Raw genomic sequence first — 27,424 nt, forward strand, 5'->3', positions numbered from 1 at the left:
AGACCCTGTCTTATTTTTTGGGAAACACAGTATTAGTCAGAAGCAATTGGACCCTGAGGAGAAAGCAAGAAAGGGAGGAGAGGAGGATGGAGGAAAACCAGAGGAATAATTTCTTGGAATTCAAATAATGCTGACTCAGTATAAACTAAATGGTTATTTGAGGGGAAAAAAACTTTTTCATATGGATTTTGTGTATATGCTTGTTTAATAATAAGGTTTTTATTTATTTTTTTCTGGTTCTACCCACCACAAAAAGATTACATTACTCAATATAGATTCGAGCAGCGGATTACAAACATTTAAAAGTGAAGTGCTGGGATCAGAGTTCTATTTAAGTGTACAGTGGAAAGGGAATGGACATTGAAGTCAGACATAGATTCAAACTTGGGCTATCACTCTTACTATGCAGCTTTTGGAATCATTTAACTTCTCTGAGCCTCAGATTCTTTATCTATAAAATTGGGCTAACTTCCACATATCTATGGTTATTAAGAGTACTCAAGAAGAATAAATATAAAGCACCAAGTAAAGCATATATTAGGGATTCTGTTAAATCCCTTCCAAGTCCTGCACCACCCTTCACAACTACTCCCACACAAAATTTATTTTAATTTAAAAATTAGGACTAAGTAATTTAGTCACCATATGTTATATTCAAAGTCATTTGGTCACAATTTGTTCTTTTTAAAATTTTTATTTAGAATGCCTACTTGTAGAAGTTAGCATAATTTTACAGATCTTTAGAAAAACTCAATTCTTTTGTCTGCAAACATTTATAATAGGTTAGGAATAATAGATTAGAAATGTAATACATTACAAAACAGTAGCCTAGGACTATCTGTACATTATGATGCACCTTAAGGAAAAGAATCTGACAGTGTGCTGTACTTACACTGCAGATAACATACTTTTATTCTATTACACAAAACTGACCAGTGGTATTATTTGAACTTATAAATGGCCATCAATCAGGTTATTTATCTTAGATGTATATTTAGGCATGCTAAAAAAGTGGAAAAATTTTCAACTGAAGTTCTGTGGCTCATCAGTTCAAATATTTCGTGGCATTTTTGTTTAAATAAATTTCAATATTGTAATACTAAAATAATTTTACATGATAAATGCAGAAAGAAAAAAATTCTAAATATTTTAGAAGGTATATTCACATTCATTTTGTCATGGGTTTCTTGTGGCTCTTCTAAATATGTTAATCATATTAAGGAGACACTGGTCCTATACAATTATAACAGTCCATCTTCAATTAAAAACTGTAACAAAACAAACATTATGTTAAGAGTAACAAAAAGTAAATATACTAAACCCACACTATAGGTAAACAAAATGAAACTAAATTACATAATAGTGGCAGATTATACATTTTAAAGAATCTCTTTTTCCATATAGTCAAATAAGATAGAAGCTGAAATGTAAAGTTAATGATTTGTGTGGGGTGCCCCTCATTGGTTCAAATTAGAAAATTTGGTATAAATGCTAATTTTAATTTTGTTTCTGTACATTTAACATAATTCAAAATAATCTGCAGCGTCATGTATGGCTCATCAATAATGCCATCGTCACTTATGTCAAAACAAAATATTGCTCACTAGAAATGCTAAACATGGGAAAATATGGAATTTTATACATTTGTTTTCTTAAATATTTGACTAAGATATTCTTTAAAAAGTTAAAACTGCCTTTCACAGAATTTTGTGTGTATATGGCACAAGTTGACACCCAAAACAGTGAATTCCATTAAAAGGCACTGTTTACAATACTCAGAATCATCTGACAATCTACTTCAATGATGTGTGAGGGTAAAGAATATATTTGAAATAGGTAAACAGACAAACCCTTGTAAAAGTACAGCATTAACAATTTAAATATAGTTAACTATATAAAAAGAAATAAGGTGACACAGAGAAATGACCCTTTTATGACAAGTCTACAAACGCTTTGAATCATATAATAGTTCTGTAACACAAAATGACAAAAAGTATTTTCTTAAAGGCACAAAAGCGTGAATACTAGATGAGGGCTGTATTTAACAAGGCCAACTTTTTCAGTGGAATGGTGACAAAGATTACACTGTACCTTTATAAGTGGTACAAAAAAGTACTGACATGAAATACAAGTAAAATATCTATTGCTGAAACTTACTTATTTTACATGCCCTATTTATTGTCTTTTCCTGGGTCAGCTACATCTCAATGGTGAACAACTGAAGGCATAGCACATTTAACAACTAAAACAGAAATGCACATTTTAATAACTCTTATCTAAATTTTCATGAGAAAAAAATAAATTTTTGATCGAATAAAAAAAAAAAACTGGTCATAAGGTTCTAGGTTAAATCCTAGAAACCATTATGACGTTCTCAGACAGCTGGAAACTGTAAATCACAATTTTTATGAATCCATGTGTGAAGGAAGATTAATCTCTGGTAGAGATCATTCAAAGTCAATTACATACATGGCTAAATACAAACAAAGTTAACTGTGAGCTTTAAAGGATTTACATAGTATGCCTGATATAAGCAGTAATCTAAAACTAATCCACCAGTTCCTGAGTTTTGTGTTCAGTTTGCTGAAAGGAGCTCACACAACTAAAAGCATAATAAGATTACTAGATTAGATAAATGCTTTTAGTGTATAAGAAACAGTGAGGAGTAACCCTGCTCTTTCTCATGAAATAGGTTTTGATACCTTGGGTAATAAGATCCCATAATATCTGCTCTAAAAATAAAATTTAAAAAAAAATAAAGAAAACAACTACCTTTGTAGCCTTAGAAGGTACTCATACAAATAAAACACTATTTAGAGCAAATGAAAATAACCCACAAGTGGATAAGACTAAAACTCCAAAGTGGGGTTACCAACAAAAAATTTTAAGTTTTCAGGGTTTAATGATAAAATGACTTTTGTGATCAGCCAATCAAGTTATATATAATATAAATACTAATTTCAACCATAAAAAGATCAAATTGTACAATATTTACAAAATATATATCCGTGAATAGGCAGTTGAGCATAACACTGGAAACAGAAAGTGAGTACAAAAATTGTATTGACAAGTATGAAATACAAACGAAAAATCTCCACTTGTTCCAGTGTAGTCATATTATACCTATACTTATACTGGGTATAGGTACATCTTACTTACATTTTAATCAATTAAAAAAATTTTTTCACATGTACATATGGAATATAGCACTGTTTTGCCAAAAATATATGGGAACTGGCTCTTCATAAAACCGAAGGATACTTAAGATAACTACATTGGTTAGGCAAGAAAAAAGCAGACTCTTTTTATCATTTTGAATTTTCATAATTTAGCAACCATTCTTTAATTTTATATTTATCATGGCATTAAACAGCTGATTACTATTTTACTAGTGTCTAATAGTCTCTTTTTAGTCAAAGGCAAATGTAGCCAGAGCAATTATTTTGACCTTCATTTTCATTAATAACCATTTTAAAACTATACTTTCAAGGATTCTAAGATATATCTTAGAATAACATGTTCCTAACCTTAACTTACATTTGCAAAAATTGCTTTTGAGGACTATAAATACTTATGTAAAAACATAAATTAAAAATATTAAATTTAAAAAAAATGAGGAAAAAGTTTGCCTGAGCCTGAACAAAAGGAAATCTTGAAGAATTGTGTTTTTTTGCCATAGAATGAAGTTACTAAGAACCAAGGAGGATAATAAAAAATTAAACTTCAAAGCCTGATGCTCTTCTTAGATGCTCAACTTATTGCACATTTTAAAGAAACCAATTTTAATGTACACATAAATGCCAACACACAAAGCGTCTTTTCTTATCGCCTTTTTCGTATTTGGCTTTTGAAGTAAAATATCAGTTATAATTTCTTCTATTCTACTTATTCACTGAACACACTAGGGTCTAAATGAAAGCTAAAATAAGTTTTTCATAATGAAAAAAACATAAGTTATCAGCATTTCATATGCCCTATTAGCATCTCTAGAACTTGGCCTGTTATTGGACCAACTGAATTAAAAAACAAAAATAAGAAAAAAAAGACAACGGCTAATTTTGATCACATTTTTTTAAGCAAGTGCTTAAGGTGGTATTATATAGGTATGATAAGAAAGATATAATCAATGGATCCAAGTAGCTGCATACCATTTTTTATGTTGATATACACATACGTGCATTTGTACCTGTATCTACAAATATTAAATTCTAGGCGTTAAAAAATCTTGTGTAAACTTTTAAAAAAGTATTTTGCCACCTTATATCTCTCAATATATCAATTTTAACCACACTTTGTCTAGCTGTTTCTGAGAAGACAATTGAGCTGGGTGCTTTGGAAATGATCTTTTTTTTTTTTAACAGTACAGTGTATTGAACTATTTATGATATGTCTATTATTCCATCATTTCCCATTTTGTAATTCCTTATTAAGTTTTGTGCCTGTTTTATGAAAACAGATTACATGTATGTATAATATTGATAGCATTTTTGTTATGAATGTTAGTGCTGTACCTCAGAACATACTATAGAATACAAAGACTACTGTCAGGTATACCTAAGACACAACTGTGTGTACATGTGGATTTACTATACTCACATGTAGACACATTTTCACAAAAGCTAGAAATGTTCTGGCACTTAACACATAGTTCACTTTAATAACCAAATAGAATAGCTCTTGTTTCAGGTTAAGGATAACAGGTATGAAAGGTCAACACCTCTACATTTAAATCTAAGGTTTTGTTTCTGAAATATTATCATGTTTTAATAAAGACCAAACCAACTTGAACTTTGGTCCCAGGCCAAATCTGATCATTCCAGTTCACTGATGCAACTGTAAAGAACTTCTATTTAAACATGAAGTTTATTATGACTTGAAGCAAGATCAGGAGGAAAATGATGAAGTAGTCTTTTTGTTGCAGAAAATAATCCGTGGCAGGTGTGCTTGAAACTAAATGATTTCGAAGAGCCATAATATTTCTACAAAAATAAGCAACAATAAATTTTAAAATTATTTGTCAAAAATGTTAGCACAGAACCCATAATTTGACATATAGTCACAGAGCACTTAATTACATTAACAAAAGTAGCTAGTTCAATCAATTACTGCTATCTTGACAGGATTATGCTATGTGGAGCTATTATCACGTCCTATCTAAATCTACATTACACATTGTACCACATATATTAGTGATGCTCAAACATCGTTATTAAAGTTTGATAATGTAGAAATATATCACCTCTGTTATCACAGTGGTTTTAAAACAAAATTTTTGCTTCTTAGTTGTCCCATTAAGATTCTTTTATCTTTATATTAGGGAGATAGAGGTAGAATTAGAGAAAAATCCTAAATTACCCAGGAAAAAAATAATACAAGATTTCATGACATTCCTAACTTGAATGCTCTATAGGCATTTCATATGCTAATAAAAATGTTAATTTAGTCTTGAAATGAGCTTAAATTATCCTCATTCACCCTAAATGCTTTTGGCTTAGAACAGCTGATTAGTGAAGACCTTTTCTTTTTCTGACTTCTATTAAAGTGTCTTAGCAGTATAAAGAAAAAGAGGCAAAACTAACAAGTAGGCTCATTAATTCATAAATATAATGAAATTAGGAAATGAGCACTTTGTATAAGGGCTAATGATACCGAGATGCAGAAGACACACTCGCTGCTCTAGAGCTCATGGGCCAATGGTTGGGTAAACAGACACACAGTAACAACTCTGTAGTGTAGTCAGCACTCGAAAGGAATAAGTAGAGGGAGCTGAACGAGCAGAGTGGAGGGACCACTGATGCTTCAGGGCAGGGTGAATGATGAGAAATATTACAAAAAGGGTGGCATTTGCATTATACTCTGAGGGGTGAAGAGAGATTTTCCTGATGGGCAGGGTTGGAGGAAGGGCAATGGGCAAAGATCCAAAGATGAGAGTGCAGACTATTGTGGAGACGTGAGGAGTTTCATAGGACTAGTGCAGGGGACAGGTGAAGGGAATAGCAGGTGAGCCTGTAGATGGAAAGAACAACTCAATATGAATCATAAGATTGCCATGAACAAAGAAAATATCTTTAAAAAAACTCTCCAGAACATCTAACACTAAGTGCTGAATAAACAAAAGCAAGCTGGCTAATATTTAAAAATTTAACATCTGATATAGCAGTGAGAGGCAACCAATCTGAATTCATGCTAGCCTTAGCAACGGACAGGATAAGGACCCTTTTCCCTCCAAGGAACCTTCGTAGGTGTTCATGACCTTTATTTTAGTTGCTGGATCATGGGGAGGTGTGTGTGGGGAAAGGTCTGGGGCTGCAAGTGGAGCACTCGAAGGTCTCAGGGTAGTGGCTACTTACCCACTGTTAGGAAAGTATTTCAAAATTTCAACAACTGGTGCCTTGCAATTAAATATTAACCATATACCAAGGGGACTGCAGAGGCCTTTGTTGACTTTCTCAGAAGCCACTTCACTTCCACATCCAACCCAGCTACATTCCTAGTATGCTACTGCAATAAGATAAAGACATTCCAATTCTACCCTCTCAGGTGAGAAAAAACCACCTCCCCTTCTCCCCCAATAATTTAGTGCTGAAAGAATTTCATGTTTCAGTCATCAGGTGACAAAAGTCAAGGTTCTACTTTAGCTTAGACATGATATAAAAATGTAAAGTTTGCATATGATTTCCTACGTAACTACTCCTCTGGACTAAAATGAATAGTCACTTTCAGTATATATTACCTTTTAATTTCTTCCTGTGTTTGTTTTATAGATTCGATGGAATTCTGAATGTCTCCCAGTTCTATCCCTTTCTTTCTTCTTGTGCTTGGTTTTACTGATTGAGCTAAAAAACGACATTTAGAATGAACTTGGTGAAAACAGTGAACATATTTAATTATAAACAATCTTCAGCTTAATGATTCTCATGTAATAAAAATTTTCCTAGGCATTATTTTATGGCTTAGAAATTAACATAGTAATACTAATACTCTGCATTTCTGAAGTTTTCATCATTTCATAACTAGAACACTATAGGTATATTTAAAGTAACCACGAATTAGTTAACTTTGGATGGTATCAGTTTTATTTTTTAACAAATTAGACAAAAATAGTTCATTAAAAATACATATATTAATTTGGAGAAGGTATCACTCTCTTCTGTCTCTTGTCCATTTGTCTACATTTGAAGAAGTCAGCTTTTTTAGCCCCCTTTTTCAGTTTTTTATTAATTGTTAATATTATCTTTATTCTCCTAGACACCCAAACTTTAAATCTTTTCAGTTGGATTTGATACCTTTTCTAGAAATTTTTATTGTTAACCAGAAAACTGTTATTTTTTTTCAAATTCCCCTTTCACATCTGTTCCTTCCTTTCCGTTTTTGTTCAGATATTAACTTCTCTCTCCAGATCTCAGCTTTGTCATTTGTAAAATAGGGACAATAACACCCAAACTTCATACGGTTGTAATAAGGTGTGTTTAACATCCAGTTTGGCACACATTAAGTGCTCCATAAATGTCAGCTGATACATTATAGGTAATACAGTAGCGCAGGGATAAGAGAGTGAATTAAGGAGCCAATATATCTGCATGTACAACATATATATGTGGCCTTGGGCAGATTAATCTCAGTTTCCTTATCTGTCAAACAGATACAACCGTGTAATTCTCCTTTTTAGTACACTGGTGTCACGCAACCCCTGCTTTTAAACCTGTATTCATTCTCTTGCTCTTCTATTCCAGTAGCCTGTGCACTACCTGGTCTCTCAAGCCTAGACTGCTGTAGTCCATTACAACTCACCAGGGCTCCTTGAAAAACATTCCCTTAAATTGAATTCAACTGCCTTTCCTTTCGACTCTTTACCATTTTACCATTTTCATCTAATAATTTCCTGACATTTACCATTTATTCACTTCTAGGGTTATTTCTGTAAAAATGAGCTCCCCAGTTCAGTGTGAGCTTAAAGACTATGGCATTAAAATAATTTAATTTCTCATAGTGTCTCAGACAGTACCTTAACCTTTTTTTGATTATATCGATATGTAGTTCAACACAGTTTACACATCATTTGACTTAAACAAGAATGGGACACTAGTTAATTTAGTCCATTATGTTGATATAGTTATATTTTCACTTGTCTGTGACTTCTAAACACCTCAATAATTGATTCTGAGAATGAAAAACTTTTTTGAAGTGTGGAACTGAGCTCAAAGCTCAAAAAAATGCTCCCTGCATTGAATAAAAAAAAAAATGAATTGAATCTAGGAAGCTATCAACAATTTTTCACAAGCTAATGTTTCCCCCTTTTTTATCCCCTGTACCCTTACCTGTGGCCTGGTCTTGAAAATTATCTATAATGTGAAATAGGGTTTTTTTTGCATACTAACCTTATCCCCACCAAAACTCTTACATATCTTCTTAAGTTAATATGAAAACCATTTTGTGGGCCGGCCAAGTGGCTCAGTTGGTTAACAGTTAGCTTGGGAGCGTGAGCTCTGAGCAGCAGGGCTGCGATTCGGATCCCACATTAAGGGCCAATGATGCTGCGCCCTCTACAGCTAAGATGATGAACAACAGCTCGACCTGGAGTTGGGCTGCTGTGAGTTGCCGGCGATGGCGTAGGGTGCAGAGGGGCTACAGTGGGCTGCCGTGAGCTACATGAGTAGCTGGCAGCCAGCGTGAGCAGCCGGCAGCTGGCGAGAGCTGCCAAAAGCGGCCACGAGTGGCCAACCAATGACCAGCGACCGACTGCCTCACCCAGGAAAAGCACAATGATAATACCAACATGGGCCAGTGAAGCGACGTCCTCCACAGCTAGACTAAAGAACAAAACAGCAATTTGTCTGTCTGTTCCCCTTCCCTGACTCCCCAATGCTGTTCCCCGCCCCCAATCCAATAAAATCTTTAAAGAAAACCAAAAAAACCCATTTTGTTATATCAAACATAGCACAGTAATATCCTTTTAAAAATTTAGATTCCTAAAGTGAATTAATCTGCAATAAATATTTTTACCTTCACTTCCAGATGAGTCCTGGATATCAGGTTCTGGGGAGGAATAGCCTTTTGCCACTTTCTTCTGTTGCCTGGTTGGCTTATGTTTCATTTTTGGGACGCTAACCTGAAAAATAAATCATGCCATTATGTGAATTTGCACTGAATTTTGTAATTAAAGACCAATGTTGTAGAACTGTCAAAACTATTTGTTCATGGGCACAATACTTAGAGATACAAACAAAGATGAAATAGTCTAACTGAAACAAATAAGATGTGATACACTTATACAATCATATTATTTTATTTAATTTTAATAGGAAATAATTTGGCACAAATGTCAAAAAGCATAAAAAATATACAATGAAGAGTTTTCCTCTCACTTCTGATTCCTATCTATCCAGTCTCCCCTACACTAAAAAGATACTTACTGCTATGTTTGTATATCCTTCATGAGATATATTTATGCACAAATATGAATACAGACCTCACCCCCGCCACACTGTTCTAACTCCATCTGTTAGTACCTCTAGTTCAATGTTAAATAATAGTGTTGTTTTTAATTATACTTATCTTGTTCCCAACATTAGAAACATTACCACTGAATGATGTTGGGTTTCCAATAAAAGTATTTAAATTATTTACTTTTTCTAATATCTGGATAATGTAGAATGCATCTTATAATAAATGAAAACAATATTATTTTGCACAGCATGGTTTAAACTTACAGAAGGTATTTGAGTGCATGCACAAGATTCAAAAGTATATGAAACCATAAATTAGGACTAAATTTTCCCAAGAGCAATAAGCTTTAGACTTTAGTTCTAGTTGATGGTTTGATATGCAATTTTGGAAATAAAATCTTAAATTTAAAAATTCCAATGCAAGAGAAGAAACTAGAATCAGCAGGGCAAGGTAATTTACATACTTAGAGAAACAGGGAACCAGTGGTCATACACCTTTAACTCTGTTCTTACCTGTTTATTATCCCCAATTACCTACTGCTTGAAATAATGTTGTAGGATATTATTCATGTGCTTAAAATTAAAATTTCTATAATTGCATTATAGAAGAAAATAAGGCAGGTTCTGTATCAGCCTACACTGTGCCTTCCTACTTTAAGTCATGGCGATTTAAAATTTTATAACATTTAGAATCCAAATCCACACTCTTAGAGAAGGCTCAAATTGGAGCTTGATGAAGACTGGTGAGAAGCTATTTAAAATGGCAAAGGGAGTCAGCAATCCAACTCTTGATATACAAAGGTTTATTATGATCAGTGAACTGTACCGTAGAAGAAAATACAGATGCCCTGTGTATCTCTATCATGCTACTGATGTTACAAAAAGAAACAAAATTTAAATTTTTTAAAATTTCTTAATTGTGATAACATATTTATGTGTGTATAAAATAAGTTTTGTTATTTTAATTTTTAAGTGTATAATTCAGTAGTATTAAATACCTTCACAATATTCTGCAACTATCTCTTCTATTTCCAAAACATTTTCATCATCCCAAAGCGAGACTCTGTAACAATTCAACAACTTCACATTCTCTCCTTCCTAGTCTTTAATCTTTCTATTAATTTACGTATATTTTATACTATGAGTAAATCATATACTATTTGTTCGTTTGTGTTTCACTTATTTCACTTAGCATAATATTTTCAGAGTGTATCCATGTTGCAGCATGTAGCAGAACTTCATTCTTTTTATGGCTGAATAATATTCTATTGTACGTATATACCACATTTTGTTTATTCATCTGTTGATGGATACCTGAATTGTTTTTACCTTTTGGCTATTGTGAATAATCACCTTCTATCTAGATGTTCTATTCATTATTGACAGTGGTATACTTAAGTATCTTGGTATAGAATGGTCTGTTTCTCTCTTTATTCTGTCAATGTTTGAATCATATATTGAGGTTCACTGATTTATATATATGTAATTGTTACATATTCTTGATAAATTGATTCTTTTATCAATATATGATATCCTTGTCTTTTATAACAGTTTTTGACTTAAAGTCTATTTTGTCTAATATTAGAGTCATCCCAGCTCTTTGGTTACTATTTGTATGGAATAACTTGTTCCATCCTTTCATTTTATTCTATTTGTGCCTTTGGATCTAAAGTAAGTCTCTTGTAGATAGCATATAGTTGGATCTTGTTTATCTTAATCTATTTTGCCAATCTGCTTTTTCTTTTTAAAACATTTTATTGGGGCATTGGGGGAGGGGAACAGCGTTGGGGAATCGGGGAAGGGCAACAGATAAGTTGCTGTCCTTTTCGTTCTTCAGTCTAGTTGTGGAGGATGTCACTTCACTGGTCCATGTTGGTATTATCATTGCATTCTTCCCGGATGAGACAGATTGGTCACTGGTCATTGGACGGCCGCTCACGGTGGCTCTTGGCAGCTCACGCCGGCTTCCAGCCGCTCATGATAGCTTATGGGAGCCCACTGAAGTCTACGCCGTCGCTGGTGACTCATGGCAGCCCAGCTCCAGGTTGAGCTGTTGTTCAGCATCTTAGCTGTAGAGGGCAGTGTCACTGGCCCCTATGTGGGATCTGAACCAGGGCCCTGCTGCTCAGAGCTGGCATCCCAAGCCAACTCTTCAACAATGCGCCACTCAGTCGGCCCCAATCTGCCTTTTGATCAGTGAGTTTAAGCCATTTACATTTAATGTAATTACTGACTAGAAAGGACTTACTTCTGCCATTTTACTCTTTTCTGTATGTCGTATACTTGTTTTTGTTCCTTATTTCCTCCATTACTCCTTTTGTATTTAGCTCATTTTTTGGGTAGTAAAACGTCAATTCCCTTCTCATTTTGTTTTGTATATACATTTTAGGTATTTTCTTTGTGGTTACATGGAGATGACATTTACATTTAAATTTATAACAATCTAGCTTGAACTGATAACAACCTAACTTCAATAAAAACACAAAAACTTTAATCCTATACAGCTCCACCCTCCCTCTCTTTAGGTTCTTGTCATAAATTACACCTTTATATACTGTATGCCCAATAATAGACTTGTAATTATTATTCATTCATCTTTTAAATACCATAGGAGACAAAAAGTGGAGTTATAAATTAAAACTACAATAACATTGGGCTTTTATGACTCCCTTTAGCATTTCTTATAGGACAGGTCTAGTGGCAATGAACTCCCTCAATTTTTATTTATCTGGAAATGTCTCAATTTCTCCCCAATTTTTGAAGGGCAGTTTTGCCAGGTATAGAATTTTTGGTTGACAAGTTTTTTCTTCCAACATTTTAAATATGTCACTTCACACCTTCCGGCCTCCATGGTTTCTGATGGAAAATTTGCTGTTATGCCTATTGAGGGTCCCTCATATGTGACAAGTTGCTTCTCTCTTACTGCTTTCAAGATTCTCTTTGTCTCTTGATAGTTTGCATATAATGTTTCAGTATGGGTCTCTGAATTTATCCTATTTGGAATTTGTTGAACTTCTTGGGTTTGTTGATATACATCTTTCATCAAATTTGGAAATTTGGAGGACTTCTTTCTTCAAATATTCTTTTGCTTCTTTCTCTTCCTCTTCTATTTCTGCGACTCCCTTAACGCATATGATGATCCATCTGATGGTGCCTCATAGGTCTCTAGGCTCTGTTCACTTTCCTTCATTCTTCTCTTTCTGTTTCTCAGACTGAATAATTTCAATTGTCCTATATCTAAATTTGCTGATTCTGTCTTCTGCCTGCCCAAATCTGTTGAATATCACCAGTGAAAATTTCATTTTAGTCACTGTATTTTTAAGCTCCAGAATTTGTTTGATCCCTTTGTATAATTTGTCTTTATTGATATTCTGATTTGATTTATACATCTTTTCTTGATTTCTGTTAGTTCTCTGTCCCTGTTATCTTTAATTCTGAGCATATTTAAGACAGTCGTTTTGAAGGCTTTGTTTGATAAGTCTGGTCTCTATAGTTCATCAGGGATGGTTTCTGTCAATTTATTTTATTCATTTTAATGGGTCATACTTGCCTGTTTGTTTGTATGTCTTGTAATTCTTTGTTGAAAACTAAACATCTGAATATTATAATGTGGTAACTCTGGAAATAATATTCTCCACCTTCCCCAGGGTTTGCTGTTTTCTGGATTGCTGAATTTGTTCAGTGAATTTCCCAATCTATTTTTGCAAAAACTGTATTCCTTGTTGTGCATGGTCACTGAGGTTTCTGTTCCTTAGCTGTTCAGTTAGTATTTTGATAGAGATTTCCTTGAACACCAATAGCTAAACAAACAGACAAAAAAGGCAAAAACAAAAACAAACAAACAAAAATACTCTCCCAGTCTTAGTAGACTGGCTGTAGGCAGGGACACTCCTTCAACACTTAGCCAGGCTTGCAAAGAGCCCAGATATTAGCCTGAGGTGAAAGCTTAGGGTTTTCTTTTCTGAGCAAAAACATCTTGCCTTGGACATTTATATGGCTTTCAAAATTTCCCTTTACACATGGAGCTTTTCTATGCCCTAGTATGCCAAAGACTCTCTCCCCAGCTTTTGTTTCTGTCTAGTATGTGTCAATGGTAATCTTTTGCCCCAGGTATCTGCAGTTTGTTAGTTTGGCTTATAGTACTTCCAAGCATTGACTGTAGGCTATCTAGCTGAGCTCTGAGTTAGATTTGAAACAGAGATATGGACCCTGCATAAATTCTCAAGTAGCCCCCAGACAGGTTACAACTAATGTACAAAACAATTTGTGAGTTCTGCTCTGCTCCCTTTGGAACCATGGCTGAGGCTGTGTATCTGGGAATCCTTCAATGTCACTGCATTAGGGAGGGGTTGGTGCAAGGGCAATAAAAATGTCATAAAGCTTTCCTACCGCTTTGAAGTTCTCTCTTTGTTGATTCTATGTTCACTTAATTGCTACAAACCTCTAACTGTTTTCTAGATTTCTGGAAAATTTGGTTCTGGCAGTCTGCTTGCTTTTTTATCTTTCTTTTGGGGGAACAAGAGGTTGGGGCTGTTTACTCTGCCATTTTGCCACCTAAAATTTTAAACTTTGAAACCAAATTTTAAATGTTGGTAGCCAAAGATACTAGTAAGGATTTAAAACATTTATATGCCTAGCAGATCTAGTTACTTTTTTATTACGTACCATTGGAGTGCGATGTTTCACTTTGGTCTGGATAACACCATCTTTCTCAAACTGTATCATATCATTAAGTGGGTCCCAAGGTCGAGTACTACATAAGTGAAAAAAACACCATTTGCTTAATGACTAAACAAATCACTCAAAAATTTTCTCAAAGTTTAGATTAGATTAGATTTTCATTAGTAATTATAAACCCAGTTGTAAGATTAAGACTTGTTATATCTAATCTTTGGATTCTCAACTTATTTTATAGGCTATTATCATGGAGTCAAATTAATAATGAATGGAACTTCAAATTTAAAATCTCACACTAATTTATATATCTATGACTTAATAAAAAACTACTCCAACAATAAAAATTCTAGAAATGAAGGCAACAAGCTATGCTCCTGTAGTGTTTGTAATATACTCTAACTACTTACTCTGCAAACTTGTAATGCCATTCTCCTGTGAGTAGATCAAGTTCAAATAAGTTGCAAGTCCACTCTTCATTTTTTGTTTTCCGATCTCTGGCAGCTTGTCTTTGAGCTTCTTCTAAAACACACTTCTCTTGTGTAGCTTCTGTTTGGTCTTTGGCATTTATGGCTCGAGTTACCCGCTGCCAGAGTCTAATACATGTGCAAAACAGTATTTAAAAAACAACAAAAAATTAAATCTACATTGAATAGGTTTGAATCCCCTTAAGAGAACATGATGCCCATGTGGGTTGGGTTATTGGCTTTGACAAAGCTTGTGCTCAGATATTTAGAAATGAGTTAAGATATAATAAGTGGTGCCTTGAGTAGAGTGACACAGCGGGGACTAATTTTTTTCTTGGCAAGAGAAGTTTATTACATGGGTTCTTAAACACATGGCAATGACTGGGCTGATACAAAATGATAGGAATTTAATGAAGGTTCAAGAATCTACATTTTTAAAAAGCTCCCTAGATCATTTTTGTACATACTGTTTAAATCCACTGGCCTCAAAGATGCAATAGTGTAATTCCATGCTTCCCAACCTTGAATGCAGGAATTACCAGGGAACTGTTAAAATCAGAATCTCTGGTAGACCCAAGCATTGGTTTTTAAAAATGTTTCCCAGATGATTTTAATGTTCAGCCAGTGTTGAGAGCCACTGATATAACAGAAAAGACTACTGAGGTATAATCTTTTTCCCTACTAAAGTTTAATTTTTTATCAGATAAATAAAACTATAATACCTATAGTCCACCCATCTAAGAAGACAACATATTGGGACTGAAAGAACAAAGACTTTGGAATTAAACCTGGGTTGAATCCTAGATCTGCAACTTCTTGGCTGGGGAATTTAAAGTTACTTATCCTGTCTACAACTCATTTTTAAAATATGTTAAATTATATCCACACCGCAAAAATTGTATGCCTTGGCAAAGCTTCACTCTGGATGAACAGCATCATGTGATTACAGCTGAAACAGAATTTTTAGAACTGGGGCATATATATTCTTCCAACTTTGACAACCTGAATTTGAGTGTAGAAGGCAAGTACATACAGACTTGAGTCCCATTAGATGGAACGATAATGTATGTGGGAACATGCAGTGAGGACTAAACTGCATAATGTGTATAAAGTATCTAGAATAGTGTCTTTTACTAGGTACTTAGATGCCCTCCCCACTTCTCCTAACACAAAGAAATATAGGAATAATAAAATTGGGCAATGTGTATACAATATTTTTGGTTCAAAAGTGTTACAGATCTAATAAGATCTAATGAAGGATAGAAACTATGGCCTTAATTAATTACCAAACTAATGTAAGTCCTGTAGAGCCTGCATACCCAGGGGCATTTTTTTTTTTTTGCGTTATTCTTGTATTTTAGAAAACGAAACAAAAGTAGATTTTGTACTACCTCCTTCACTGAGAGTTCTACATGATTCACCCAGGTTTGAAAAGTTACCAGATAAAAAAACCAAGAATCATTAATTAGTCCCATAATTGTATAAAAACATACTAAAAGTTCTTTTTTATCTTAATAGGCCCTGGAGCAGACAAGAAAGAAAAAAAATGAGAAGTTTCAGTTTTGAACTGCAGAAAAGCAGTATGATTTGTATTATTAATATATTGATTTGACATTCACATAAACTAGAACAGAATCCTGTCACATCCCACAAATTTTAAACTATTTTGCTGAATTAAAATATGACTGAAGACAGAGAAAAGTACCCACACTATTGAGAGACTAAAGAAAAAACACTCTTCATCACCATGAAATTAGCTGAAAAATGGTAGACTTACTTCTCTGATTCAAAGTCTCCCTGTTCTTCAAATTTTACGGTGTGCCTTATTAATCTCCATTGCTTAATGTCTGGTGTTGGATTCCAAAACACCTCTGAATTATCAGTCTTTTTGTCATTAATAAAAACTTCACTATCCTGTATTTAAAGAAATTAAAAATTAATGTAGAGAATTATCTTTATTTAAAAATTATCTTTATTTAAAAGAGGATTATATAGCATTGTAATATAATACTTTCTTCAATGCTTACTTAATCCCACAGTTAAACACATTTTAAAACAAATATAAATAGCACTTTTCTAAAAGCCCCAAATCTTTTGTCATTTTAAACATTAAAATTAAATAGATAATACTAGTCATTTTAAAATTTGAAGATTGTGAGATTTCACAAGTTTTATTTTAATAAGCAAATTTCAAACAATTACGTGCAAAGCCTCAATAACCATCTCTGAACTGCCAGAGTGGACCATAGTGTTTGCTGCAGCCATAATGAGATGCAGGTGACTACTCACACAATCTATGTAGAAAAACCTGAAAAGAGCCTTTCTTAGCATTAAAAATTTGAGCATAATCTCAGAAATTCCATTAAAAAAACTTGTATCTTTTTTATAAACGATATTCAGATAGAACTAAATTCTAAAAATTACAAAGTGTGTGTGGCCTCTTAGTTAAGTTTCTAGGGTGTTTCGTTTCATTTTCTTCTATTTCTCATCATTTTCTGCTTATTATAATGCAGAAAGTAGTATACAGTCAGTGTTTAAAGTAAGAGTGCATCTAGGCAGTAGCATGATATGATCCTTTTTATTCATTTAAGCTTAACAAAATTACACAAGTATGAATTTAGGTCAGTAGAGAGGTAAGTAAAAGCCATTTCTCTCATTTACCACTATATACTTTCCATGTTCCTCAAAAGAAAATATAACTCTAACTGGAAATGGCCCTTCCTTCTAGGTGAGAGACAGTATACTGCTGTTCATAAAAGCACAGCTCTGGAGCCAGAGTACCAGGGCTGGAACTCTTACTCCACCACTTACTTTGAGCATATTATTTAAATTCTCCATGCCTCACTGTCCTCCTCTGTAAAATGGGGACAATCACAGTACTTACCTCATAGGGTTATTATGTCAAATATTAAATGAGTTAATATAAGGAACATTTTTAAACAATGCAGTATATAGTAAGTCATATATAAATGTTAGCTGGTTTTGTTGATTTAAAGTTTTGGAAAGGTAAAATATCACATAAAACTAAATATTACTGATAACAGACCAACACCAAAATATTTAAGCTGAAGCTTATGTTAAATGGTGATGCTTTTATCAATGGAATTAAGTTAGCTTATAAAATGTGATTAATTTTTTCCTACAGAATAAAATTCTTTTGTTAAACAAAAATGCAAAATACTTACCCAATGGCCTTCTAAAGTAGCTAGGACTTCTTTTCCCAATTTAAGTTTCCCTGATATTTGATTAACACAGTCACTGCTACCTAGAAATGGCTTTTAAAAGAGAAAATGTTAAAGAAACATTTTGCTTTTAATTTATAGTTACATACAATGTAGACCAAAAAAACAACAGAAAAAGTGACTGTATAGTTACAGTGCTGTTGAAGGCACAAATGGTGAAACACCGACTCAAATTTTAGTGAAAATGTTCAATAAAAAGAAATGTGAATTTTTAGCTATGGAAAAAGGAGGCTGAAAAACACTCTATGTGAAGTCCAAATAAACATACTGAGAAAGATCACACTGATATAACTGACTCAAGTTCTGTGCTCTGACTCAAGACTGGACTCTGTCACTGTTGCAATATATGAAGCAATAACAACTCAGTAAACTTAAGGGACTTAACTCATCTATTGAAAGAAATAACACGTTTTCCTTAAAAATAAAACAGTAAAACAATACTCAACCAAAAATCCCTCCAAAATATAAAATTAGAAGAAATACACTTTGAGTTACTATGTTGCCTTACTGTTTCTCCTCAGTAATTCTGATGCTCTAATCTAATCCTTAAAGGTATCATAAATTACTTAGAAGATCTCTTTAGTCATGATTTTCATATGCCATTATTACCATGCAAACAAAAATTTGCTAAGATGAAAAAAAAATCAAACAAAGGATACTGTATCTAATAATACTTAAAAAGGATCCTTTTTATTAGAGAAATCTTACTGATGAGCTTGTTATCAACATAGGAGCTATTAATAAATATTAAATAGTTCATAGAAGTATTTTTATCTGAACACTGAAAAGTCTTACATTTCCCTTTCACTCTAAGCCACACAGTATTTTCCCAAGATGGTCTTAAGCATACTTACCCTTCCCCCTCTAGCCCACATGCTTTCCCCCAGAGACACTGCCATCCTCCCGCTCTAAGAAGTAGGGTCTATATGCCTTCCCCTTTGAATTTGGGTGGGTTTATAACTCTTCAACTAACAGAGGATGGTGGAAGTGATATAATTTGATTTTTGAGGCTAGGTCATGGACGGTGATGCAGCGTTCACCTTGCTCACAAGGACACTTGCACTAGAACCTTGAGCTGCCAAGTAAGCCGCCATGCTGTGAGGAGGTCAAACTACATGGAAAGTCCATGTACACAGGTGTTCAGATCAGCAGTCCTCGTCTTTCAGTCATCACAGCCAGGCATGAGACATGTAACTGATGAGCCTTCAGATAATTCCACCCCCAACTGTAAGTCACTCATAGCCTGCAAGTCTTCCTAACTGAGGCCCCAGACATTACGGATCAGGGATAAGTCATCTCCAATATGCCCTGTCCAAATTCCCAACCCACAGAGCCCCTAAGGATCTGAACATGGTTGTTTTTAAGCTTGTGAGTTTGAGAGTAAATTGTTAGGCAGAAACAGCAACTAACACAACTCTGTCAGAGTGCACACAGCTATAGCTCAAGCTGATTCATACTTTTTGGTATTTTCTAAAGCAATGCTTTAATTTACTGAAAAATTTCTATCCATTCACTTTTAAAATCTCATCTCCTATATCATATTAATCATTTTATTAATTAAAATTAAAAACTAAAGAAAATGATGGCTTTGGGTTGATTTGTATCTTCCAACGCTGCCCTTACATGAATTCTGTGTTCTTGTATTTCGCCTTTAATTAGAAACCAAACTGTACTCTTTGTTAGGTGATAACTCCTATTAGGTGACACCTCCTATTATTTTCCACTAACCTTTAGTTTGAATTCAAGTATTGCACTGTATCCAGTTTTTTGACATGTAATATTGACTGTTCCACCAAGCTCCAGTGTCATTGTGCCATAAAGAATTCCTAAAGAAAAAAACAACTTTGATAAAAGGCTGAAGAGAGAGAGAGAGAGAGAGAGACAATAGCTAATAACAAGCAGCTTTCAACTAAATTTGTTCTAGGAGAAACTAGCAAGGAAAAGGTATTCTGTCCCACTCAATAACGATCTATAATGAAACACATAAAGTGGTTCTGTAGGATTTAAATAGAGAACAGTTGATCTACATTATTTGCAGATTCCATATTTGCAAATTCACTTATTCACTAAAATATATTAGTAATCCTCAAATCAATACCCACTGCACTTTTGCAGCCATTCACGGACATGGACAGAGTGGCAAAAAGTTTGAGTTGTCCAATGTGCATATTCCAAGCTGAAGATGAACAAGGTGACATTCTGCTTTCTTGTTTTAGCTCTCAGATGGTAAACAGGTGTCTTTTTTGCAATATAGTTAGTGCCACATTTTTGGGCTTTTTGTTGGTGATTTTACTGTTTAAAATGTCCCCAAATGTAGTGCTGAAATGCTGCGTAGTGTTCCTAAGCACAGAAGGCTGTGATGTACCTTATGGACAAAATATGTGTGTTAGAGCTTGGTTCTGATGTGAGCATATAGTACTGTTGGCTATTAGTTCAATGTTAATGAATCAACATTACTCATATATATTAAATGAGGTGTCTTTAACTAAAACCAAGGTTATATATTGATTGGTTGACAAAAATGAGACAAGAGACTCACAGAAGTGTACCCTAGGAGCAATGGTTCAATATTAATTAATTCAGTGTTTGTGGTGAATTTATAGAACATAATTACTGCAAATAACAAGAATCAAACAAAAATACATCAAAATAGGTTCTGTAGCTAAAAGCTGGGGAAATTCTGAGTCTAACAAAGTTAAACAAAAATTCTGTGTATCTGTTCTTGGAATAAGCTGTTAAGGCAGCCTTAATATGCAAATACACAATGTTAATTTCCAAGAGGGGAACAACTATGCAATTTTTCTCATACTTAAGTGGCTACGGAACTCTTACTCTGTAAAACAGCTTGTGAGACTAGTGATTTGGGGAACATATCTTAGAAAATACACACAGTACAAAATAATCATTTCCTATGCTCATTTACAAGGGGTTATAATTGCTACTTTTTTTCCACACAATGAAGACAATGCTATGAAAAATTTTCCACTGTTGTTAGCTGGATATGGTATTGGGTATCTGCATGAAATATCATTTTATTTATTTCAAGTGATATTAAATTTTAAAATGTATTTCTTATCAATTCAATTCCTAATTTCGAATATTTAATTTCATGCCTATTTCAAGAACCACGTGGGAAGCTCTAAGAATTATCTAGCCTTAGGCCACAAGTTAGCCCCTCTCACACTCAGTACTGTGTAGGCTCCTGGTGCAGTAAATAGGAGTCAGCAAGCCTGGAGTTTAGTCTCAGCATTCTTACTGACTAGCTGGTTTAGCCTTGGATAAGATTCTTAACTGCACCACAGTTTTCTCATCTGTGAAATAAGCTCATACTAAATAATTTCTTTTTTCATGAATCAGTTCCTAAAATAGAGAACGACTACCAAAAAAAAGTTACTTTTAAGAAATGGTTTGGAAGAAAGGTACAGATAATGACCAAGCTGAGTGTTTAAGCTGATGCCCTATAGCACAGTAGTGCAGATCGCAGAGATCTTGACCCTGCCACATCCTAGCTGTGCAATATCAGGCAAATTAACCTCTTCATGCCTCTTTTTCCAAGTCCATAAAAGAGGGGTACTATTACCTACTTTACAGGGCTGCTGGCATGACTGGGTTTATAAATGTAAAGCATACAGAATAGTTGGGGGGCCTGGACTGTTGTAAATGATAGTTATTACTTAATAACTTTACCTACATCCTAAGTAATAGGAAAAAAACCCCATAATACATTAACTTTTAAGAATTTGCCAAATGAGGATGAAAAAACTTTTAAAGAACTTGGTACAATGAAAAGCAGTAAATTAAAAATTTTAAAAGGGTGGTGGTACAAGAAAATCAAAATCACTTTTAAGGATTCTGAAATAATACACAGTTTCATCAAATTTTAAAACTTGCCCTTAAGGCAAATAAAATTCCATTATTATAATCAGCCTCTTACAACTAAAGTGTGTGTCACAAAAGGTCCATTGTTGCTCAATTCACCCCAGAAATATTCAGCAGATGATAGCAATAATCTAAGTATCTGTAAACCAAGCGCACTGTCAATCAAAAAGACTGACTCCTATCATTCTCAAAACATAACAAATTACAGCCACATATCCATTTATTTAAAAAGGTTTAAGGAATATCTAACTCAAGTATGGAAACTATTTACCTTTACAATGAGCATATGGCATTGTCATTACATAATCTTCACCTCTATTCAAGAAAGTCAACCGTGCTTCTCCATCTAATATTGCAGATAATGAGTTCCCTAAAATAAAGTTTATTAAATTTTACAAAACTAATTCAACCAATTCAAAACAAAGAAGGTATATAGGACACCTACCAGACATCTACAGCGGAATGTCTTAAAAATGTCTCAATCTTAATGTGCGCAAACATATATTTATTATTTTATATCCAAAACATATTTGATCCATATTCCCATCCTTATAAAATGAGTACTTTTAAAAGTATAGTTACATTATTATGTTATTTTATATGAGGCTCTTAAGAAAAATCTTAAACATGTAGAAAATGCAACAAAACACTGACAGTTTCACTGTATAGCTTAATTTGCCTATTTTTGAATAAAAACATTATTTCTTATCCACCATCAATCGCTTTACTCAGTTAAGTCCCAAGCTTTAGGTACGTATAACTATAATACTGTAGATACTTTAGACAAATAAAAATATGCATAACCTATAACCCATGCAATGATAAAATTTCATGGTTTTTTTTTTTTAAAGTTTTTTATTGGGGAATTGGGGGGATGGGAACAGTGCTGGGGAATTGGAGGAAGGGGAACAGACAAGTTGCTGTTGTTTTGTTCTTCAATCTAGCTGTGGAGGACGTTGCTTCACTGGCCCAAGTTGGCACCATCATTGCGCTCTTCCCGGGTGAGGCAGATCAGTTGCCGGATTCTGGACGGCCGCTCACTGCGGATGCTGCCCGCTCACGTTGGCTGCTGGCTACACACGGTAGCCCATGGCAACCCACTGCAGCAGGGGCTGCAGCCTACGCCGTCGCCTGCGACTCACGGCAGCCCAGCTCCAGGTCGAGCTGTTGTTCAGCATCTTAGCTGTGAGGACAGTGTCACTGGCCCTCATAGGTGGGATCCGAACCGGGGCCCTCTGGCGTCCCAAGCCAGTTCTCAACCATTGCGCCACTCGGCAGGCCCTTCATGGTATTTTTTTCTAGTTTTTCTCCCATGAGTACTTTTCATTTACCCATGACCAGTTTTATTGAAGTAAAATTTACATATAATAAGTGACCTATTTTAAGTGTGCATTTTTGATAGTCTTGGCAATTGTATGCCGTCAAGAAACTACCACCATCACAATCAAGATGCAGAATTTCCCATCATCCCCAAAAGTTTTCCTTCACTCCTTGGAAGTCAATGCTCTCCTTCAGTCCCAGAAAACCACTAGTCTGGTTTCAATCACTGTAGTTTTACCTATTCTAGAGTTTTGTATAGATGGCATCATAAAATATGTAGTTTATTGTGCTTGACTTCTTTCACTTAGCAAAATATTTTTTAGATTAATCCATGCTGTTGTATCAACATTTCAGACTATTTTAACAATATTAAGATATCTACTATATGAACATAGTGTATTTTTCTGTTTGTCTTCTTTAATTTTCCTCAACAATGTTTTATAGTTTTCAATGTACAGGTCTCACATATCATCGTTAAATTTATTGCTAAATGTTTTATTTTTCAGACACTATTATAATCAAGGTTATTTTAAAAATTTCATTCTGCAAGTGTTCATTTCTAAAATATAGAAATAAAAGTTTGTATTTTGACCTTGTATCTGGCAACCTTACTAAACTTACTTATTAGTTCTAGTAGTTTTTTGGTCTATTTTAAAAAAGATTTTCTATAAATTAGTTATGTATATGGTTTACCGTATTTGCCGGCGTATAAGACAATTTTTTGGCCCTGAAAAATATGCCTCCAAGTGGGGGGTCGTCTTATACGCCAGGTACACTTCAGATAGACTGCCCATAGTGCTTGCCCCGTGCCATAGTGGCCTCCCGATGCCCGCCCACTTCATTCCACATACCGTTCAGGCATCAGCAGCGCTGCTGGGTGTATGCTCGGCTGTGTGCGATTTTGCGAGTGTGGTAAATTCGGGTTACCGTATATTTCTTTACATATGCATTGAAGATTCGCGATTTTGCGCTATCATGGTGGCTGTTAGAATGTTGAAGAGCTCGCACTTGCGCACTAGTGAGGTCCCAGGGAGATGCTGATGCAAGGGTGGACCAGACTGCTATAGTGACAGGGCGGGCAAACAGGGAGCAGGGACCAATCAAATCAGGCTTTGTATACAGCCAACAGCCAACCACAATACTGCACCATTGTACAGTACAGCATAGAAAATGTCGACCAGTCAAACCCCTATCATCCCTATCATGGCACCAGCCAAAAGAAAGAAGTATGATGCAAATTTTAAACGGAAAGTTATAAACTTTGCTAAGGAAAATAATAATTGTGCTGCTGCAAGACAATATGGAGTAACAGAAAAGATGGTTCGGGACTGGAAATCAAATGAGAAAGCATTAAAGAGTATGCCAAGGGGTAAGTGTGCATTAAGAAGAGGCACCCCACACTGGCCAGAACTCGAAAAACATGTAGCAGACATGGTGGCTCAACATCGCCAAAACGGTTATGTGGTGACACGAAATACAATACGCTTGTTTGCACTTCAGTGGGCCAAATCAAATCTGATATTGTTTTACCTTTTATTTGGTGTGTGGAAGGTGTGCAGAAGAGGGGGTAGTCTTATACGGCGAGTATATAACAAACTCTGTATTTTGAGTGGAAATGTTAGGGGGTCGTCTTATACGCCCAGTCGTCTTATACGCCGGCAATACGGTAACTTCTTGCTAATCTGTATGCTTTTTAACTTGGTTACTGCACTGGCTAGAACCTCTAACACAACTTAAAAATATGCAGAAGTAGTGAGAGTGAACATTCTTGCCTTGCTCCTGATTTTAGGTAAAACTTATTCAACTTCCACCTTAGAAGTATGAAGTTCGCTATATATTTTTTCATAAATACCTTTAATCTAGTCCTAATTTGTCAACAGCTTTTGTTGTGAATGGGTGTTGAATTTTGTAAAATCCTTTTCCTGTATCTCTTAAAATGATATAGTTTTCCTTTATTCTATTAATATAAATTACATTGGTTGATTTTCAGATGATACACCAATCTTATATTCCTGAGATAAACCCTACTTGATCATGATATATTATCCTTTTAATATACTGATCACGATACTTCCACTTTTAATATATCCTTTTATATCTGTTACCCTTTATCTATATTGATTTGTTACTAATTTGTTAAAGATTTTTACATGTTTATTCAAGAGAGATTGATTTGCTGTTTTCTTGTAATGTCTGGTTTTTGGGATTAGGGTAATGCTGGCCTTATAAAATAAGTTGAGAAGCATATCCTCCTTTTCTACTTTCTGTATGAAGTTGTATAAAATTGGTATTATTTCTTCCTTAAATGTTTAGAAGATATCAAGACATCTGGGCCTGGAGTATATCTTTGAAGGAAAAATTTTAATTACTAATTCAATTTCTTTCACTGATTTAAGGCTATTAAATTTTTGTATTTCTTCTTGGGTCAGTTTCAGCAATTTGTGTTTTTTAAGGGATTTGCCCATTACAATTTAAGCTGTCAAATTTATTGGCATAAAATAATCCATAATATTTCCTTATCATCCTTTCAGGGTCTTTAGGATCAGTAATGATACTTATTCCAGATGTGTATTTTCTTCATCTAGAATTAACTCTTGGATTCTTTGATTTTCTGTATTGTTTGTCCACTTGCTACACTGATGTCTGCTCTTCATTATTTCCTTTCTTCTATTTCCTTTGAATGTATTTAGTTCTTTTCCTAATTTCATAAGGTATAAAGTCAGATCACAGATTTAGATCTTTCTCCTTTTCTAATTTAAAATCATAAATTTCCTCCAAGCACTGCTTTTGTTGCATGCCACAAATTTTGATATATTATATTTTCATTATCATTTAGTTTAAAATATTTTCTAATTTCTCTTGTGATTTCTACTTTGGCCTATGAATTATAGAAGTGTGATGTTTAATTTCCAAATATTTGGAATTTATCTTGATATCTTATTGTTTATTTTTAATTCTATTTCATTGAGGTTGCAGAACAACATACTCTATAATTTTCAGTCTTTTGAAATTTATGGAGAGTTGTTTCATGGTCAAACACATGCTTGATACCAGTGAAAACACCATACATGTATCTGAAAATAATGTGCATTCTGTAATTGTCCACTGTAAAGTTCTAGAAATATCAACTAGGGTAAGGTGGTTGATAGTGTTCTCCATGATCTTAAGCCACTTACACTATAGTCAGAGTTTGGAAAGATGGAAAGTGTAGTAGGGAGGGAGTAACATAAATATATGTAACCTTCAGAAGAAAACAATCACACTCTGGAACAAACAAAACATGAAACTAGGCCAAAAAAATACAAAAATAAATATAAAACCCAAACAAAACTAACATTAAGGGAAATAAAAGACATCTTGAAAAAAAATAAAGGCATACACCATGTTCCTGGATCAAAAACTATCAGATTTCCCTGTCACAGACTTATCTATGGTTCTTCGCCCTCTCAGGTAACCAAACCTTCAATTTCTGTTGATGTATTTCATTTTTCCTATTTTACCATAATTATTTTTTCTCTCAAGTTTAAAATTCTTCAGTTGAAATTTATTTTGATTTTTCTCCATTTAAAATTTAATTTGAAAACCCAAATAAAAGCACTTAAGGTTATATGTTTTCTACTAGTGTATATTTCCACTTCTTAAAAGTATACTGTATTAATGTGTAACTCTGGCTATTTGTTTGGATTGTCACAGTTTTTACGTTAAGTTTCCTACTGTAACCATATTTCTCCATTTCCCCTTGTACTTAACAAAACCTTTTATTGTATGTTATTTGTAATTGGGTAAAGAAAAAACACTATAAAAGGCTATTATCCAAGTAAAAATGATACTTAAAATGACATATAAATTCCTTTCTGAAAACAGCATAAACACTGTCTAAATAAAAGCTCACTAGAAAATACTACCTCCCAGAAAAGGGAGCTGACTGAGACAAGGGGAAACTCACCATAGAACTTGGACTTAGCCAGGATACTACCACTAATGCAAAAGCCATCCTTTCGGTTACTCACATAAAAGGCAGATATTGGTGGATGATGAGACACCTATTGAACAGAAGAAAAGTATAGAATATAATTATTGTGCTATTATTAAAAGTTCACTTCTTAAAAGTATACCTATTAATGAATAAGAAAAACATATGGTTAAGTAGTAAAATCAGATATTGATGATTGTGGTAATCAGCTTCCAAGATGTCTCCTCAGGAAACTCACCTTCTGGTATTCACACCATTTAGGTGGGCTCCTGTTATATTGTACTAAAATTGGTTTATGTGGAAGTGAGACGATGTCACTTCTGAAATTAGGTTACTCATATAATGCAGCATCTATTTCTCCCTCCTCTCCCCTCCTCCCCCCACACACCTCTTTCTTTCTTTCTCCCTCCGCCCGTCCCCCCC

The 27,424-nt window shown here is 34.2% G+C and overlaps 1 protein-coding gene across 1 annotated transcript in view; it reads right to left on the reverse strand.

The window, feature by feature from the left end:
* Positions 1–199: 199 nt before the first annotated feature.
* The window catches only part of OSBPL8 (oxysterol binding protein like 8), a 165,505-nt gene continuing 138,280 nt past the window's right edge, over positions 200–27,424 (reverse strand). Inside the window, exons 13-22 of the mRNA XM_019653200.1 lie at positions 26,975–27,071; positions 21,980–22,078; positions 19,558–19,655; positions 17,773–17,862; positions 16,365–16,501; positions 14,531–14,716; positions 14,112–14,199; positions 9,004–9,109; positions 6,734–6,836; positions 200–4,979 (exon numbers count right to left, since the gene is read on the reverse strand). Of these exons, the coding sequence (XP_019508745.1) occupies positions 4,847–4,979; positions 6,734–6,836; positions 9,004–9,109; positions 14,112–14,199; positions 14,531–14,716; positions 16,365–16,501; positions 17,773–17,862; positions 19,558–19,655; positions 21,980–22,078; positions 26,975–27,071 (1,137 nt within the window). The 3' untranslated portion in view covers positions 200–4,846. The remainder of the gene's footprint in view (positions 4,980–6,733; positions 6,837–9,003; positions 9,110–14,111; positions 14,200–14,530; positions 14,717–16,364; positions 16,502–17,772; positions 17,863–19,557; positions 19,656–21,979; positions 22,079–26,974; positions 27,072–27,424) is intronic.

Source organism: Hipposideros armiger, unplaced genomic scaffold (assembly GCF_001890085.2).
Source record: "Hipposideros armiger isolate ML-2016 unplaced genomic scaffold, ASM189008v1 scaffold_199, whole genome shotgun sequence".
Taxonomy (NCBI): Eukaryota; Metazoa; Chordata; class Mammalia; order Chiroptera; family Hipposideridae; genus Hipposideros; species Hipposideros armiger.